At 44.5% G+C, this 15915-nt stretch overlaps 1 protein-coding gene and 1 long non-coding RNA gene across 7 annotated transcripts in view; one reads left to right on the top strand and one right to left on the bottom strand.

Moving 5' to 3' along the window:
- Window positions 1–15915, bottom strand: part of LOC119969228 (rho GTPase-activating protein 6-like) — a 782573-nt gene that overhangs the window by 251893 nt on the left and 514765 nt on the right. Inside the window, exon 1 of one of the 6 annotated variants that reach the window (XM_038802561.1) lies at window positions 14432–15333. The exons of 3 other annotated variants lie outside the window; for them this stretch is intronic. Coding sequence is in view for 1 of the 3 variants with exons in the window: in XM_038802559.1 (XP_038658487.1) it covers window positions 14696–14704 (9 nt within the window). In the remaining 2 variants the exon portion in view is untranslated. Of the gene's footprint in view, window positions 1–14431; window positions 15334–15915 lie in introns of those variants that run through there. 2 more of the 6 variants (XM_038802559.1, XM_038802560.1) reach the window with 2 other exon arrangements.
- LOC119969230 overlaps window positions 15036–15915 on the top strand; it is a 44274-nt gene continuing 43394 nt past the window's right edge. Inside the window, exon 1 of the long non-coding RNA XR_005461316.1 lies at window positions 15036–15177. This is a non-coding gene — a long non-coding RNA (uncharacterized LOC119969230). The remainder of the gene's footprint in view (window positions 15178–15915) is intronic.

The raw sequence follows: 15915 nt of genomic DNA, 5'->3' as shown, positions 1-15915 counted from the left end.
CTGAACGTTGTTTTAGTTTAGGAGGTTCCTTGGGGTGCAGAAAATTTGAGGGATTGTGTTTAGTCCTAGCCAAGCAGGTCATGGGACAAGACTGGAGAAAGCATTATGCTTGGCATACGGATGATATAACTAATGGGAAGAGACAGGTCTGGCTGTAGTTTTGCAGTCTGCTGTAAGATTTTAAGCTAAACAGAAGTTTGCTACAGTCCGACAGGACAGAAGGATTTTCAGGTTGTCCCTGGGAGGACCTCTCTCCAAAGTTTGCACAGAGAAGCGCAAGTAACCCTGATTGTTAACTTTATTTATAAGTGGCATTTGAACTTTATTGAGTTGTTTAATTGGAATAGATAGTGGCTGGTATAGATAGATAGTTAAAGTTTTTTTTTTTCCTTTTTATTTAAGAACTGTTTTAACAATTAATTGGAAAGCTATTACTGTGTTGCTAATGTGATTGATTCGGTGTTTAAATTAAAGTTTGTTTTCACATAAAAGATACCTTTTGGTGGTTCAGTAGTCTTCTCTCACCATCTTAGAAATTGCAACTTGTTGGGATTTTCATACAGGGGTCCGAACACCTAAATGATCAACACTTTATCCTGTGGTTGTGCCCCACTAGATTTCCCTGCCAGGGAAAATAACCTCAGTGTCAACCCTGTCAAGCCCCTTTAGAACCTTTGTATGTTTCAATGGGATCACCGTTCATTTTCTAAACACCAGAGAAGATAGGGCCAATTACTCAGCCTCTCATCATAAGACAACAATCACCATTACATGTATATCCTTCCTTAAATTAGACTAAAACTGCATACAGTATTCGAGCTGTAGTGTCACCAATGTCCTGTACAATTATTGCAAGGCTTCCTTATTCTTGAACTCTAATTGCCTTGCAACAAGGCCAAACATTCCATTTGCCTTACCTGCATGTTAACTTTGTGTCCTTTGTTCAAAGGCACCCATATGTCTCAAAGACCTATAAGCTTCACACCTCTTAAAAATATTCTGCATTTCTATTTTCGTGGCTGAAGTGAACAACCTCACACTTCCCCACTTTATACTGCAACGGTCACCTTTCTGCCCACTTTTTCAGCAAACTTATATTCCGCCTAACTTGATATCATCAGCAAGATTGGATACATTGTCTTCTGTCTATTTGTCTAAGTTATTAATATACCGTCCAACAGTTTTTTTTGGTCACTCGCGTGATGATGGCGCTGCGCTCCAAAATCTAGTGATTCCAAATAAACCTGTTGGACTTTCACCTGGTGTTCTAATACTTCTTACTGTGCCCACCCCAGTCCAACACCGGCATCTCTACATAATGAACAAAAGTTCTACACTCTCTTATGGAGTGACCTGATTAATACTACACTCCTGTATGCTTCACCTGGTGTCTATGTATTTACATTGTGGACCTTGTGTTGCCCTATTATGTATTTTCTTTTTATCATATTTTCATGTACTAAATGATCTGTTTGAGCTGCTCGCAGAAAAATACTTTTCACTGTACCTCGGTACACGTGACAATAAACAAATCAAATCCAAGTGCGTATGGATGACTGGCATTATGAAGTACCTCGCACAACCTCAGGATTCTCAAAGATCTTCACAGAACAAGCTTGATTAGCTGTAAAGTGCAATCAGTATTGGTATGTAGGAGATAATTTTCATGTAGCAGGAGCTCACAAAGAGCAATGTGATAATGGCCAGACAACCTGTTTTAGTGATATTGGTCGAGCGATAAATATTTTTCTGGACACCAGCGAATCGACTGAGGCACCAAAGATGACCAGCACCTGTGGAACTTGCAAGGAATCAATGCTTCAGTAGAGTAGGGGTTCATCTGCTGGGGAGGAGAAAAACTAGTTAAAGACAAGTTTTGGAAAAAAAGACAGAATTTATGGATTGCACAGATTTTGGAATGTTAGAGCAAGCGATGCTTGGAAATGCTTTTAAGCCAAAGTCATCAAGGTTCAAATTACTTTATGAACACAAACTCAAACAGAATCTTTTGAATAATTCTAAAAGTTGAAACTTAATTAGTGACTCCTCAGGCTCATTCTTCTTTTCAAGGATTGGAAGTAAATGCTGCACCAGTTGCTTCAAATGTAAGCAACAGAATTTTTGCAAATGGGTTTTATTGCTAACCAAGCGATGATACACCTAATGGTCCCAATCTTTTCCACTTTGTCGTTTCACACATCTTGCTGGCAAGCAATTTTACAGCCATTGCCCCTTTTGCAAAGGTTATCGGCTTCTTCCAGTTTCAGGCACCACAGAAAGAGCAGCACGGTGGCATAGTGGTTAGCACTACTGTTTCACAGCGCCAGAGACCTGGGTTCAATTCCCACCATGGGTGACTGTCTGTGTGGAGATTGCACATTCTACCCTTGTCTGCATGGGTTGCCTTGGGTGCTCCCGTTTCCTCCCACAGTCCAAAGATGTACAGGTTTGGTGGATTGGCCACGCTAAATTGCCCCTTCGTGTCCAAAAGGTTAGGTGGGGTTACGGGGATAGGGTGGGGCATGGGCCTAGGTAGGGCACTCTTCCCAAGGGTTGGTGGAGAGCTGATGGGCCAAATGGCCTCCTTCTACATTGTAGGGATTCTATAGGACTTAGGGGTGATGTCCTCCATCTACATCAAACCAAGTGGATGATCTCCTCACCTAGTTTAGCTAAACAGCCGAGGAGAGGTACCAGGGTGTACCTGCTTGTGTGCAATACCAGCTCCTTGGAGGCATAAACGAGAGCCGAGGACACTCTGGGACACCTACTAACCTTATTCACTTTCAAAACTTGGGTGTGCGGTTGGTAATGAAAATACTAGTCATGTCTCAGAAATGTTTCCATATGTTCATCATCTAGAGTACGGAATCTCAAGCTGTCCCAATAAATAGCAATGTTTTTCCCAAAAGGGAAAATGAGCTATTTGTATACAAATCTCAGGACTGCAATTAAACATTTTAGTGCTCTCAATGTATTTAATCTTCAACACTGTGATGCATTCCTGTCATAAAGCACAAATGTATGTTATGTGGACCCCAATAAATGTAATGAATGGTGCATAATCAGAATAAATGTTCCAGACAGTGCTCAGACTTTGAAGACATAACTTTTAAGAAGACTACCCATTGGGGAAATAATTACCCATTAAGGCAAAGTTAATTATCCAAATTGTACTCGGGGGCAACCAGGCTTCATAATTGTATAACTATGGCTTGTTCAATGAAAACAACATCTAGGATCTATATTAACTCCTTTAACATATAGCCTGGTACCCAAAAGCATTATAGGTGAGAAAATACATGGGAAATGGGCACTGCGAAATTATGGGAGAGATCAAGCTTGGACAAAGACAATGATTTTGAAGCTTTCAATGATGGGAAAGAGGCAAGGTTTCCACCACGTGTCGCAGGTACAGTGTTTCTGGTTATCTTTTTGGTCTTGCAGGGACCAGAAAGGCCAGATTCTGGCCGTGCACAATTTAGCTTCATTAAGTTAGCACACATGCATGGCCATCAAATTGCACAGACAGTAAGCACTTGCGCACTCCAAAAAGGGTACATTGAGCATTCATGTTAACAGGATTTAGAACATGGAGCATTGAACATACAGTGCAGAAGGAGGCCATTCAGCCCATCGAGTCTGCACCAACCCACTTAGGCCCTCACTTCCACCCTATCCCCCGAACCCAATAAGCCTCCAAACCTTTTTGACACAAAGGACAATTTATCATGGCCAATCCACCCAACATGCACATCTGTGGACTGTGGGAGGAAACCTGAGCACCCGACAGATACAGGGGAGAACATGCAGACTCCGCGCAGAGAGTGACCCAGCAGGGAATCGAACCTGTGACCCTGGCGCTGTGAAGCCACAGTGCTAACCACTATGCTACTCTGCTGTCCTTTGTCTGCAGTACACATTAGACAGCAAAACCAATTGCTTTTCATAGAATTTACAGTGCAGAAGCAGTCTCCAACAACTTTAACAATTACATGAGGCAGTGGGAAAATAGAGACTTTGGGCATTAACTTGCCTGGCATTAATTCTCAGACAGGCTGGATGATGGGGTAAATACACCACCGTAAATATCTTTGCATTACAGCTGCATTTTGAACGGCGTTTAATAAATAACCTCTTTGTAATTGATTTCAGGGAAATGGCAAATGGCTAGCACCATTTGGCTGATATAAATAGTTGCCATGATAAGCACAGATGATACATGTGGAGGAAACTATACAGATATTAAAGGGTTTAATCAAGGAGTTCCAAAGCGTGGAGACAAGACAGAGGATGGGAGGGGATGAAAGGTGGAAGAGGTTTCCAAATCAAAGTGGGGGTCCAGAGGATTTATGGATCGGAATTGAATGTTGATACACAGGAGAAAGGAATGCTAGTGAGAGAACGAGGTTAAGAGGTGATTCAGAATCATAGAATTTCACAGTGCAGAAGGAAGCCATTCGGCCCATCAAGTCTGCACTGAACCTCTGAAAGAGAAACCTACCGCGACCCACTTCCCTCGGTCCTATCCCTGTAACATAGGATTCAAAAAAGTAGACAGTTTTGCCCTTTGAACCTGTTCCGCCTTCAATCAGACGGAACAGAAGTACGCAATTTAGCCTTTCAAACCTGTTCCGCCTTCAATCAGACCATGGCTGATCTCTTCCTGGTCTCAAATCCACCTCCCCATTTCTCTTTAACCCATTTTAACCCTTTTTTTAGAAATTCAAAACATATCTATCACCTTCTTGAAACCATTTAAAGATTCAGAGATTCGGAGACGTCCGATGACGGGGATGTGCTGCAAAGTCGCACATCAGGTGGCTCTCCTCCCACAAATCTGATAAACAGGTTTTTTTTGCCTCAAAAACACCCACTAACTCCAAAATAAATCACTATCAAAACACCACGAGAAAGGAAAAACGCTAAATAGCAGCCACTCCAGAGGACGTGTGGAAACCAGGCGCGGAAAAAGCCTGGGTAAGCAAACAACCGAGCCGGCCGACACACGAGGTGATGAAACCCAGGCTTCACCAGAGCGAGAGGGACCGATCCCCAACACAAGAACCCCCCCCCCCCCCCCCCCAGGGGTGGTTGGAGGATGTTTCGCTCAAGAGAATTGAGAGAGCATTGGGAAGAGATGAAGTCGGACATTCAAGCTGCGGTGAAGGGTGCAGTTGACAAAGCTCTGGTGACCATGCAGGTGGCCCTGGATAAGGCGGAGAGGCGGCTAGAAGCACAGGAGGAAACGATCAAGGAGCTGGAAATAGATGCGTCTGACCAGGGCGACCGGATCATTGCCCTGGAGGAGTTGGCAAGACGCAGGACAAAGAGGAAAAAAACGAGGACCAGGTGAACCGATTGAGTAATCAAAACCTATGAACGGTGGGCCTACTGGAGGTGATCGAAGGTACGAGCCCCGCAGACTATGTGGCCCAAATGCTGGGCAACCTGGTGGGAAGGGATAGCTTCCCCAGCCCACCAGAAATTGACAAGAGCGCATCGGTCACTTCGCCCAAAGCCGGGGAACGGTCGAGGGTGATAATCGCCAAAATACACCGGTACCAGTACCGGGAATGAATCCAACGCTGGGCGAGGCAAACAAAAAACTGTAACTAGGAAGGCCACTTGATTCGGATTCAGGACAATGGAGCAGACCTGCCCAAGCACCAGGCCGAATTTAATAGGGGAAGGCCACACTCTACAAAAACGCGCAAGGTTTAGGATGCTGTAACCAACCAACCTCTGGGTCACATTCCAAGGCAGGGAGCACTTCACAGCCCGTGTATGTGGACAAGTTTGTCTTGGAGAAGGGACTAGAGAAGCGGCAGCAGGGGCAGCGATGAAGAACTCACAGGAGGAGACTCAATGTTTAATTTTTACATTCTGTACTGCCAACTGTAAACCACCACCATAGCGACCACTTTGCGCGGGATTGTACTGCCTCTGCCTCGTTCTGACGATGAGAGAGGAAGATAGGAACGATTGCAGCAAAGTGTAGGAGAAGGTGAGGGGAATGGCGGACAAGAAGCTAGGGATAGGGAGACGGAAGGATGCACAACTAGCCCCGTGTGGGGGAGGCAGCCACCACACCATCGAAGTCGGTAGCACGGAGAAGCGTGCAGGAGGCCGCGCAAGGGGAAAGCACCTGCCAATTGGGGGGGCAGACAGCGGGAATAGTGGGACAACTATGGGGAGGGAGAAAGGGAGGGGGGGAAATCAGCTACATGGAGAAAGCACCACAAAGAGAAACTGGTAAAGAACGACGAAGCGCATTAGGCTGGCTACAACCGGCCACACATGTCGACTTGGAACAAAATGGCACTGCAAGCAACCACTTTGGAAAGTCCCTGAACAAAAAGAAATTCTGGAGTGCAGGGGCTCACCCACATGGCGTACTCACATTTGGCCGCCATTTTGGGTGCCCCCTGGACAAAGGGAAACCCTGAAGCACAGTGACCCGGCCTCATGGGGATAACAGTGCCCGCGGTTATCTTGGACGGCCCCCTAACAAAGGGAAATGCAGAGTGCAGGGGCGGCCCACCAGGTAAGTATGGTTTGTCCCGCAGGAGCACAAAAGCACCCCATCACCATAGTCACCTGCAACGTCAGGGCACTTGATGGCCCAGTGAAGAGATCCAGTGTCTTCACCCACCTGGAAATTTTGAAAGCTGGCAAGGTATTCCTCCAAGAGACGCACCCGAGAGAGGACCGACTGCGGGTAAGGAAGGGCTGGGTGGGAGAGACCTACCATTCCTGCCACAGGACGAGAGCAAGGGTGGGAGTCATACTGTTAAATAAAAGGACGGTGTTTACTGTAACAAGGATGGTTACGGACCCAGGGAATGGTACGCCATGGTCAGTGGTGTCCTGGACAAGGTACCATCCTTGTCAACGTGTATGCTCTCAACTGGGACGACAGGGAGTTTGTAAAGAAGACCATGGCAGAAATCTTCGATATAGACACACACCAACTGTTCATGGGGAGAGCCTTTAATTATGTACAGGACCCACAAACAGACAGGTCAAACCCCAAAACTGGAAAGATCTCCAACATGGTGAAATATTTCAGCTTATTCATGGAGCAGATGGGGGCAGTGAACCCATGGTGGTTGATCCAGGGAGAAGGAGTACTCCTTCTTCTCCCAAGTACATAATGTTGATTCATCGATTGACTTTTTTTGTAATGTAAAAACTATAGATGCCATCTTCAAAAGATGGAGACAGGAGGGGGGGGGGGGGGGGGGGGGGCACTGACAGTTAGTTACATAGAACATAAAACAGTACAGCACAGTACAGGCTCTTCAGCCCACGATGTTGTGCCGACCATTTATCCTAATCTAAGATCAACCTAACCTACACCCCTTCAATTTACTGCTGTCCATGTGCCTGTCCAAGAGAGCTTAAATGTCCCTACTGACTCCGACTCCACCACCTCTGCTGGCAGTGCATTCCATGCATTCCACGCAACCACCACTCTCTGTGTAAAGAACCTACCTCTGACATCTCCCCTATACCTTCCTCCAATCACCTTAAAATTATGTCCCCTCATGACAGCCATTTCTGCCCTGGAGAAAGTCTCAGAATATCCACTCTATCCATGCCTCTCATCACCTTGTACATCTCTACAAAGTCACCTCTCTGCCTTCTTCGCTGCACTGAGAAAAGCCCGAGCTCCCTCAACCTTTCTTCATAAGACATGCCCTCCAATCCAGGCAGCATCCTGGTAAATCTCCTCTGTACCCTCTCCAAAGCATCCACATCCTTCCTTTAATGAGGTGACCAGAACTGGACACAATATTCCAAGTGTGGTCTCACCAACAACAGACTGACAATGCTGAGGAACTGCCAGCAAGGTTCCAGCCGATGGAGGGGGAACAAACTAAGGTACCGACAGATCAAAAACTTCTTAAGAAAGGAAACGACAATCACTGCTAGAGGACCTGCTGGATGCAGACATCCAAGGAAAAAAGAACTGTGGTGACATGTATGGGTCACTGCTAAGGGAGGGCCAACACCCAACTGGATGAGACGAGGGAGAAGTGGGAGGAGGGCATGAGATTTGAAATAGGGTGGGTATTTTGGAGCAAAGCATTACGCAGAGTCAACTTCACTTCCACATGCACAAGGCTAAGCCTAATGCAGCTAAAAGTGGTACACAGAGTCCACTTAATCAGAACCCGAATGAGCAGGTTCTTCCCGCAGGTGGAGAACACATGCGAATGGTGCCAAGGAGCCGGCCAACCACTCCTTGTTCTGGTCTTGCCCCAGACTGGTTGGGTTTTGGACAGCCTTCTTCAAGGCAATGTCCAAGATGGTAGAGATGAGGGTGGGGCCTTGCCCAAAAGTGCCAGTCTTCGGGGTATCAGAATAGCTAGATCTCTTCATGGGGGGGGGGGGGGGGGGGGGGGGGGGGGGGCACACCCTTGCCTTTGCCCCCCTAATCTCCCACCGGAGAATCCTGCTTGCCTGGCAGTCAGCAGCGCCAACGAAAGCTACAGACTGGCTGTTCGACCTATCGGAATTTCTTGAAATTAAGAAAATTAAACTATCCATCCGAGGGTGGAAGGAGGGCGTCTACAAAACATGGGAGCCATTCACTTGGTTGTTCCAAGAGTTTGTAACCAACACAAGAAGTCAAAGAATAGGAGAGGATAGCCATGACACAGCAAGGTGGTGTTGGCAGGGAGACTTGGAACCCAACCATGCCCAACAAAAGAAGCATGAGAAGCAGTATCACACCAACATAACAGGAGCGGGGTACAAGTACAGATGAGGGAATAAGGGAAGATAAACGATCAAAGGGGGTGGAGCAGGGGAAAACAGCCAGAGCCAAAAAACTAATGGGGAACAAAAAACACAAAATCGTAACCACCACTTGCAAGAAAAAGAACAGCGATGTATGCATGTAAATAATTGAAATCGATTGACGTACGTGCAAATATTTTTCTTTATCCACACTCTCGTACTATTTGTCCATGCTTATCCTTGTTTTGTAGACCACAAAAAACTCAATAAAAATATATATATTTTTTTAAATGATGCATAGACTCCACTGCACTATGGGGCAGCGAGTTCCACAAATTCACCACCCTCTTGTGAGAAATTGTTCTTCCTCATCTCAGTTTTAAATATACACCTTTCAAACTGTATATGTGACCTCTCGTTCTAGATTGGTCGACGTTTACTTTATCAATCCCTTTTAATATCTGATCTCCTCTAATTTCATCTAAACTTCAGCAGGTTGAAGTCCAAACTGTTTAATCTCTCCTCATAAGTCAACACCTTCATCCTCGGAATCAATTTGGTGAACCTCCTCTGAACTGCCTTGAATAACACCACATCCTTCCTCAAATAAGGAGACCAAAACTGGACACAATACTCCAGATGCGGCCTCACCAACACCCTACACAATTGCAATTTCACTTATACTGAAGTCCTTTTGCAATAAATGCTATAATTCCATTTGCCTTTTTTATCACATGCTGTACCTATGATCCATATCCACACTCAACCTGCATATCTTTGGACTGTGGGAGGAAACCCACGCAGACATGGGGAGAATGTGCAAACTCCACACAGACAGTTACTCAAGGACGGAATTGAACCCAGGTCCCTGGCATTGTGAGGCAGCAGTGCTAACCACTGTGCCATCTCTTGAGGATGAAGGGGATACAGATAGAAGGGTATTGGATGAGTTGCAGATGGTGAAAGGAAGAATGGAGCTGGATGATGATGAAGGCTTAATGCTGGTGAAGTGGAGTAAAAGTGATTTTTTAAGAAAAACTGCAATGCTTCAGATTCAACTGGTTCAGTCATAGCTTAATAATCCGGTCGCAAGTGAAAAAAGTGTAGGAATGGAAAATTAAAAGCCATTAGCCAATCCAGCTGTCCCCAAACATTCAAAAGCAGCTCAGGTAATTGTGTTGTTGTTTCAAAAGCAGGATATGCAAATAATATGCAGGAATCCTGAATGCATGACATGTTGTCTTTTCACAGCCAAAGTTATTATTTTCTTTAACACTCACATCGCGCACCTGCAGCAAAATAAAAAAATATTATTTGAGAAAAGTCTTCTAACATGCTTCTAACGTTAAAAAGCTTTTCGATTTTATGCATTGCTATAGCCATGAACAAACATCCCTGACAAAGTTAATTGATGAGGGAAGGGCTATAGATGTCATATACATGGACTTCAGTAAAGCATTTGATAAAGTTTCCCATGGCAGGTTGATGGGAAAAGTGAAGTCGTATGGGGTTCAGGGTGTACTAGCTAGATGGATAAAGAACTGGCTGGGCAACAGTTGGTGGAAGGGAGTGTCTCAAAATGGAGAAAGGTGACTAGTGGTGTTCCACACGGGTCCGTGCTCGGACCACTGTTGTTTCTGATATAAATAAATGATCTGGACAAAGGTATAAGTGGTCCGATGAGCAAGTTTGCAGATGATATTAAGATTGGTGGAGTTGCAGATAGCGATGCGGACTGTCAGAGAATACAGCAAAATATAGATAGATTGGAGAGTTGGGCAGATAAATGGCAGATGGAGTTCAATCCAGGCAAATGCGAGGTGATGCATTTTGGAAGATCTAACTCAAGAGCAGACTATATGGTCAATGGAAGAGTCCTGGGGAAAATTGATGTACAGAGAGGTCTGGGAGTTCAGGTCCATTGTACCCTGAAGGTGGCAACGCAGGTTGATAGAGTGGTCAAGAAGGCATACAGCATGCTTGCCTTCATCGGACGGGGTATTAAGTACAAGAGTCAGCAGGTCATGTTACAGTTGTATCGGACTTTGGTTAGGCCACATTTGGAATACTGCGTGCAGTTCTGGTCGCCACATTACCAGAAAAATGTGGATGCTTTAGAGAGGGTACAGAGGAGGTTCACCAGGATGTTGCTTGGTATGGAGGGTGCTAGCTATGAAGAAAGGTTGAGTAGATTAGGATTGTTTTCATTGGAAAGACGGAGGTTGAGGGGAGACCTGATTGAGGTCTACAAAATAATGAGAGGTATGGACAGGGTGGATAGCAACAAGCTTTTTCCAAGAGTGGGGGTGTCAATTACAAGGGGTCACGATTTCAAGGTGAGAGGGGGAAAGTTTAAGGGAGATGTGCGTGGAAAGTCTTTTACGCAGAGGGTGGTGGGTGCCTGGAACGCTTTGCCAGCGGAGGTGGTAGAGGCGGGCACAATAGCATCATTTAAGATGCATCTGGACAGATATATGAACGGGTGGGGAACAGAGAGAAGTAGACCTTGGAAAATAGGCAACAGGTTTAGATAAAGGATCTGGATCGGCGCAGGCTGGGAGGGCCGAAGGGCCTGTTCCTGCGCTGTAATTTTCTTTGTTCTTTGTTCTCCTAGTGGGACTGCCTGTCATTCTAATGTCAAACTGTTCATTTACTTTACTTATATACTCAGACCAATGAGTAACCCATTTGACATGGGTACAGATTGCCTTTTTGTTCGACCTTTATAGCCTTCAACAGGCCTATAATCGCAAAGATCTGAGCTGCATTCAAGCTGGGCACTGAAGGTCAAAGGAGAGTACAGTGTCTTCATACAACCCAGGGTATCAAAACACTGCTTTATTCGTGAAAACTGTTTACTTTGAACAAAATACTTTTTGGATGGAATATACATCTTAACAATCTAGATTGCTTCAATTTGACTTTTATTTATTCAAGTCAGTAAAATTTAATAACAGGGGTTAAATGAATATGAAACAGGTGCAAATCAAGGCAATTTTTGTTTCTAAGTGTACAAAACACATCCTTAAAATCTTGCTTTTGTCCATTAAAGGTAATTTATTAGCAACAAGCCCACACTGCGATATTCAATTTGGACATTCTGAATTCTCCCTCCGTGTACCCAAACAGATGCCGGAATGTCGTGACTAGGGGCTTTTCACAGTAACTTCATTGCAGTGTATATGTAAGCCGACTTGTGACAATAAAGATTATTAATTAGAGGTGGGTTGGTTAGCTCAATTGGCTGGTTTGTGATGTAGAGGTACGCCAACAGTATTGTTTCAATTCCCCTACCGCCTGAGGTTATTCATGACCTTGCCCTTCACCTGAGGTGTGCTGTCCCTAAGGTTCTATCACCACTTGTCAGCTCTCAAAAGGGAGAGCAGCCTATGGTCCTCTGGGTCTGTGGTGACATTTACATTTATTCTGTAACTTTTTCCTTCACAGCGTTACTGTGGGGATTTAAAAAAATAATTTTACATCCCATCAAATAATTCAATTATACCAGAGCTCAAACAGAATATTGTAATGTTATCTATTGAGTAACTATATTATTAGCCGTGATCATATTAGTTTAGATGAAGGGTTAGAAGGCAAGAACAAAATGACACTAATCATGGCCCAAGCACTCACTTGTGTGCTGAACACTGGGGAGCTAAACATTTCATGCACATTCCCATATAATGAACACAACAGACTCCCACAGGGAGAAATGCTGGGTGTTAAACAAAATGCATCATCTCAATGGTACCCCTGAACCATACAATGCATCAGAGTTAACAACGATAACTCTGATTTTTAAAAATGATTGTGACACAATTGTCAATTTATACATCAAATATTGTAGCAAGTCAGTATATTATCTTTTCACTTCTTTCCAAGTTCTATATGAGACTGCAAGATGAAACCCTAAGGGTCTCAACTGTATATGGGCTTACAAAACAAATCAATCTACAAATGTAGAAATAAGGACAATGAATTTGAGAAAGCAAAAGCAAAAGACACTAGCATTATTCAAAGATTGAGTCAACCTGTACTGCTGCAGAGTTAATGATTTGTATCATACCACACCCAAGTGTTCAATATGATCACTTTGCCAGAATTGGAAGATTTAAATACCACCATTTGGATGAACTAGTTTTCTTAGTGACATCACTGTCATGCAAAATTGCTGGCTAACCTTCCATCATACAAACATAAATGTAAATCATGTGGAAATCTGTTACTGCACCCCTATTAGCTGATATCACTGGCACACCATTCAGCCCATCCTGTTCACTAATGCCATAGCCCTGCAATTCTTCCCTTTCAAGTATATATCCAATTCCCTTTTTAAAATGATTTCCATTCATTCTTTTATTGTAAAAAATAAAGTATCAGTTGTGTTCGAAGGAGTGTTCGGCAGCAATGGGTTTCAGGTCACTTATCATGCCATTACAGACCACACTGGTGGGCGGCATGGTGGCCCAGTGGTTAGCTCTGTTGTCTCACCGCTCCAGGGTCCCAGGTTCAATTCTGGCCTCGGGTGTCTGACTCTGTGGAGTTTTCACTTACGCCTCATGTCTGCGTGGGTTTCCTCTGGGTGCTCCAGTTTCCACCCAGGTCCAAAGAAGTGCAGGTTAGGTGGATTGCTCACATAAAATTGTACCTTAGTATCCAAATGGTTAGATCAGGTTACTGGGTTACAGGGTTGGTGTGAAAGCTTGGGCTTAAGTAGGACGCTCTTTCCAAGGGCTGGTGCAGACTCTATGGGCCAAATGGCCTCCTTTTGCACTGTAAATTCTATGATTTATGATTCTATGAAATGCAATACATATCCATGAAGACATATTGGCATGGAAACTCTGGGACATATTATTGAATCCAAGCCACTAAGTAGTTTCAATAAGTTGAGAACTCTTATTGTCAAGGCCCTCCCCCTCACCCACAAGCCCAACCCTCTTGAATGTCATGATGTGGAGATGCCAGCAGTGGACTGGGATGGGCACAGTAAGAAGCCTTACAACATGAGGTTAAAGTCCAACAGGTTTGTTGGGAATCACTAGCTTTCTGAGCACAGCTCCTTCATCAGGTGATGCCCTGAAATGTAAAAGTTACCACTAGCGAACAATGCAGTTAAGTCAAGAAAATATGCAATTCTATCGGTATACAAAGCGAATGAGGAAGGTGGATATATGGGAATGAAGGAAGAACAAGGTGAATATAAGGAGCCAGAGAAAGGTGCATTTATAAGACTAATAAGCCATGACCAAACAATAGTGCATTTCCTGGTAGGGCGAATAAGCTTCAGTATCAACCCGAGTGATCCAGGTCAACCCAATTACCTTTAAAAGTTAAAAAAAAACACCAAACCCAATTCCAGCAATTCAAGCTTCTCAGATCAGCCTTTTTTTTAAAAAAAGAAACAAAGTGGTTGACAGTGTTTATATCCATTTTCAACACAATGGTACGGATTTCCAACAACGTCATGCATACATCCATTTGTAAAGAGTTAAGACGTTGCCAGCACCCCGCATAGCCCAAGAAAGGCAAAACTCAATGAAGAACACACTGCGAAAAGTATCTATCCTTTAAATAGATTAGGAGCCGCTTAGCTGGAGAGAGGTTTATCCACTTAAAAGTGGCTCTCTTGGCGAATAGCGCACTGCACTGCGGGTTGCTTACAGTAAACATTCATGCTTACCCGCCCAATGTAAAACAGTCCTTGGAATGGATAGCAGATGAATACTTCCTGCCTCCGAGAAGTCAAATACACAAACTTGTCTCAACACTGCGCAGCCTTGCACATACTGACCGAAAACATCACACACGCATGGTTAACATCGGGCAATGGACAGGCTGCGCGCTCTATCTCTCTCTCACCCATCAAACTCGCCGTTCAATGTGTGTTGGGCGGACTCTTTGACAGACCAGGGTGCGAAACGAGGCGACAGGCGCTTCAACTCACGTCTCCCATTAAAGAGAAAGGCGGCTCGCAGCTCGCACACAGCTGGTGTCAATCAAACTTCGTCGGCGCCTCTCCAGCAAGAGGGAAAACTGGGTTGCCCGCCTTCAACTCACTCGGTCGCTTCAGCCACACAAAAGAAAACTGCTCAATCCACCTTCTCTCTCATTATAGTTAACCGCTCCATCCACACCGCAGGCAAGATGTACAAGTCAACTCAACCTCACACCCCCTCCCTATATTGTTGTTTTAATGACAACTTGTCTGTCTCTCCAAGTTCTGTGGAGTTAGCAAACTTAAAAAATAATCCAGTGAACACTGTTGTCCCCCCAAAAAAGCTTTTTTTCAGTTCGACTGTTATTTCCAGCAAGTTTCCTTATTAGGAATAGTACTCCGGAGGACGGCTGAGGAGGCATCGAGTAACATCTCTCCAAGCAACAGGGCAGGACATTCACTGAGGTGATGTTATTCTCTTCCCTTTAAAGGTAGGCGCAAGTAGTCAAATAAAAGACCTCGCTCTCTCTTTCCATATTCAACACTTTTAAGAGTGATCTGCAGTGCAGCGTCAGTCCAGGGACGCGAGGAAGGTTTGCTTGGTGTCAGTTGAGTTGTCCATCGAAATGTCTTGAGTGGGAATGTTGACAACAGGAAGAGCACTTATTTCGCGCTTAGCAGGGGGAGGAGGGAGGGGACGATGCAAATTGAGAGACGCTGCCAACTTTCATCCCTGCCAAAATAAAAGCCTCCAAAGTTGGAACGGAATTATCCAAAAGTTGCCTGTAGTGTTATTGATATTCAGCTTAATGTTCCCACCCTCCTTGCGTGTTCTCTCCTCATTTATCCAGCACCACTCTCCCCAACCAGCCCGCCAACTCCCTAATAGTGCCCATTCTTACTATGCAAGTTGGGTAGTGCTCCAGTGGTATAGATTATTTATTTTGGGAAAACAGAAAATAATTCCATATCGAGTAAAACAAGCAACATCTGCTCGTTCACTTACGTAACACTATCACAATCATTTCGGTTCCCATCGGGTTCATTGTGAAGCAAGAGTCTCTTCCATCCATCCCAAACAAAACAAAACATTCTCGCCATGGAGCAAGTATCTGTGAAATTTATTTACAAAATAAAGCAACCTCTCATTTCAATACAGTCAATTTTAATCAACTGAATGTGCAGTAACTCACGCCAAAAGTACAACGTACTTGTGTTACCGTGGGCAG

This window comes from Scyliorhinus canicula, chromosome 7, assembly GCF_902713615.1.
Source record: "Scyliorhinus canicula chromosome 7, sScyCan1.1, whole genome shotgun sequence".
Classification (NCBI taxonomy): Eukaryota; Metazoa; Chordata; class Chondrichthyes; order Carcharhiniformes; family Scyliorhinidae; genus Scyliorhinus; species Scyliorhinus canicula.
This window is presented reverse-complemented; position numbering and strand designations above follow the sequence as displayed.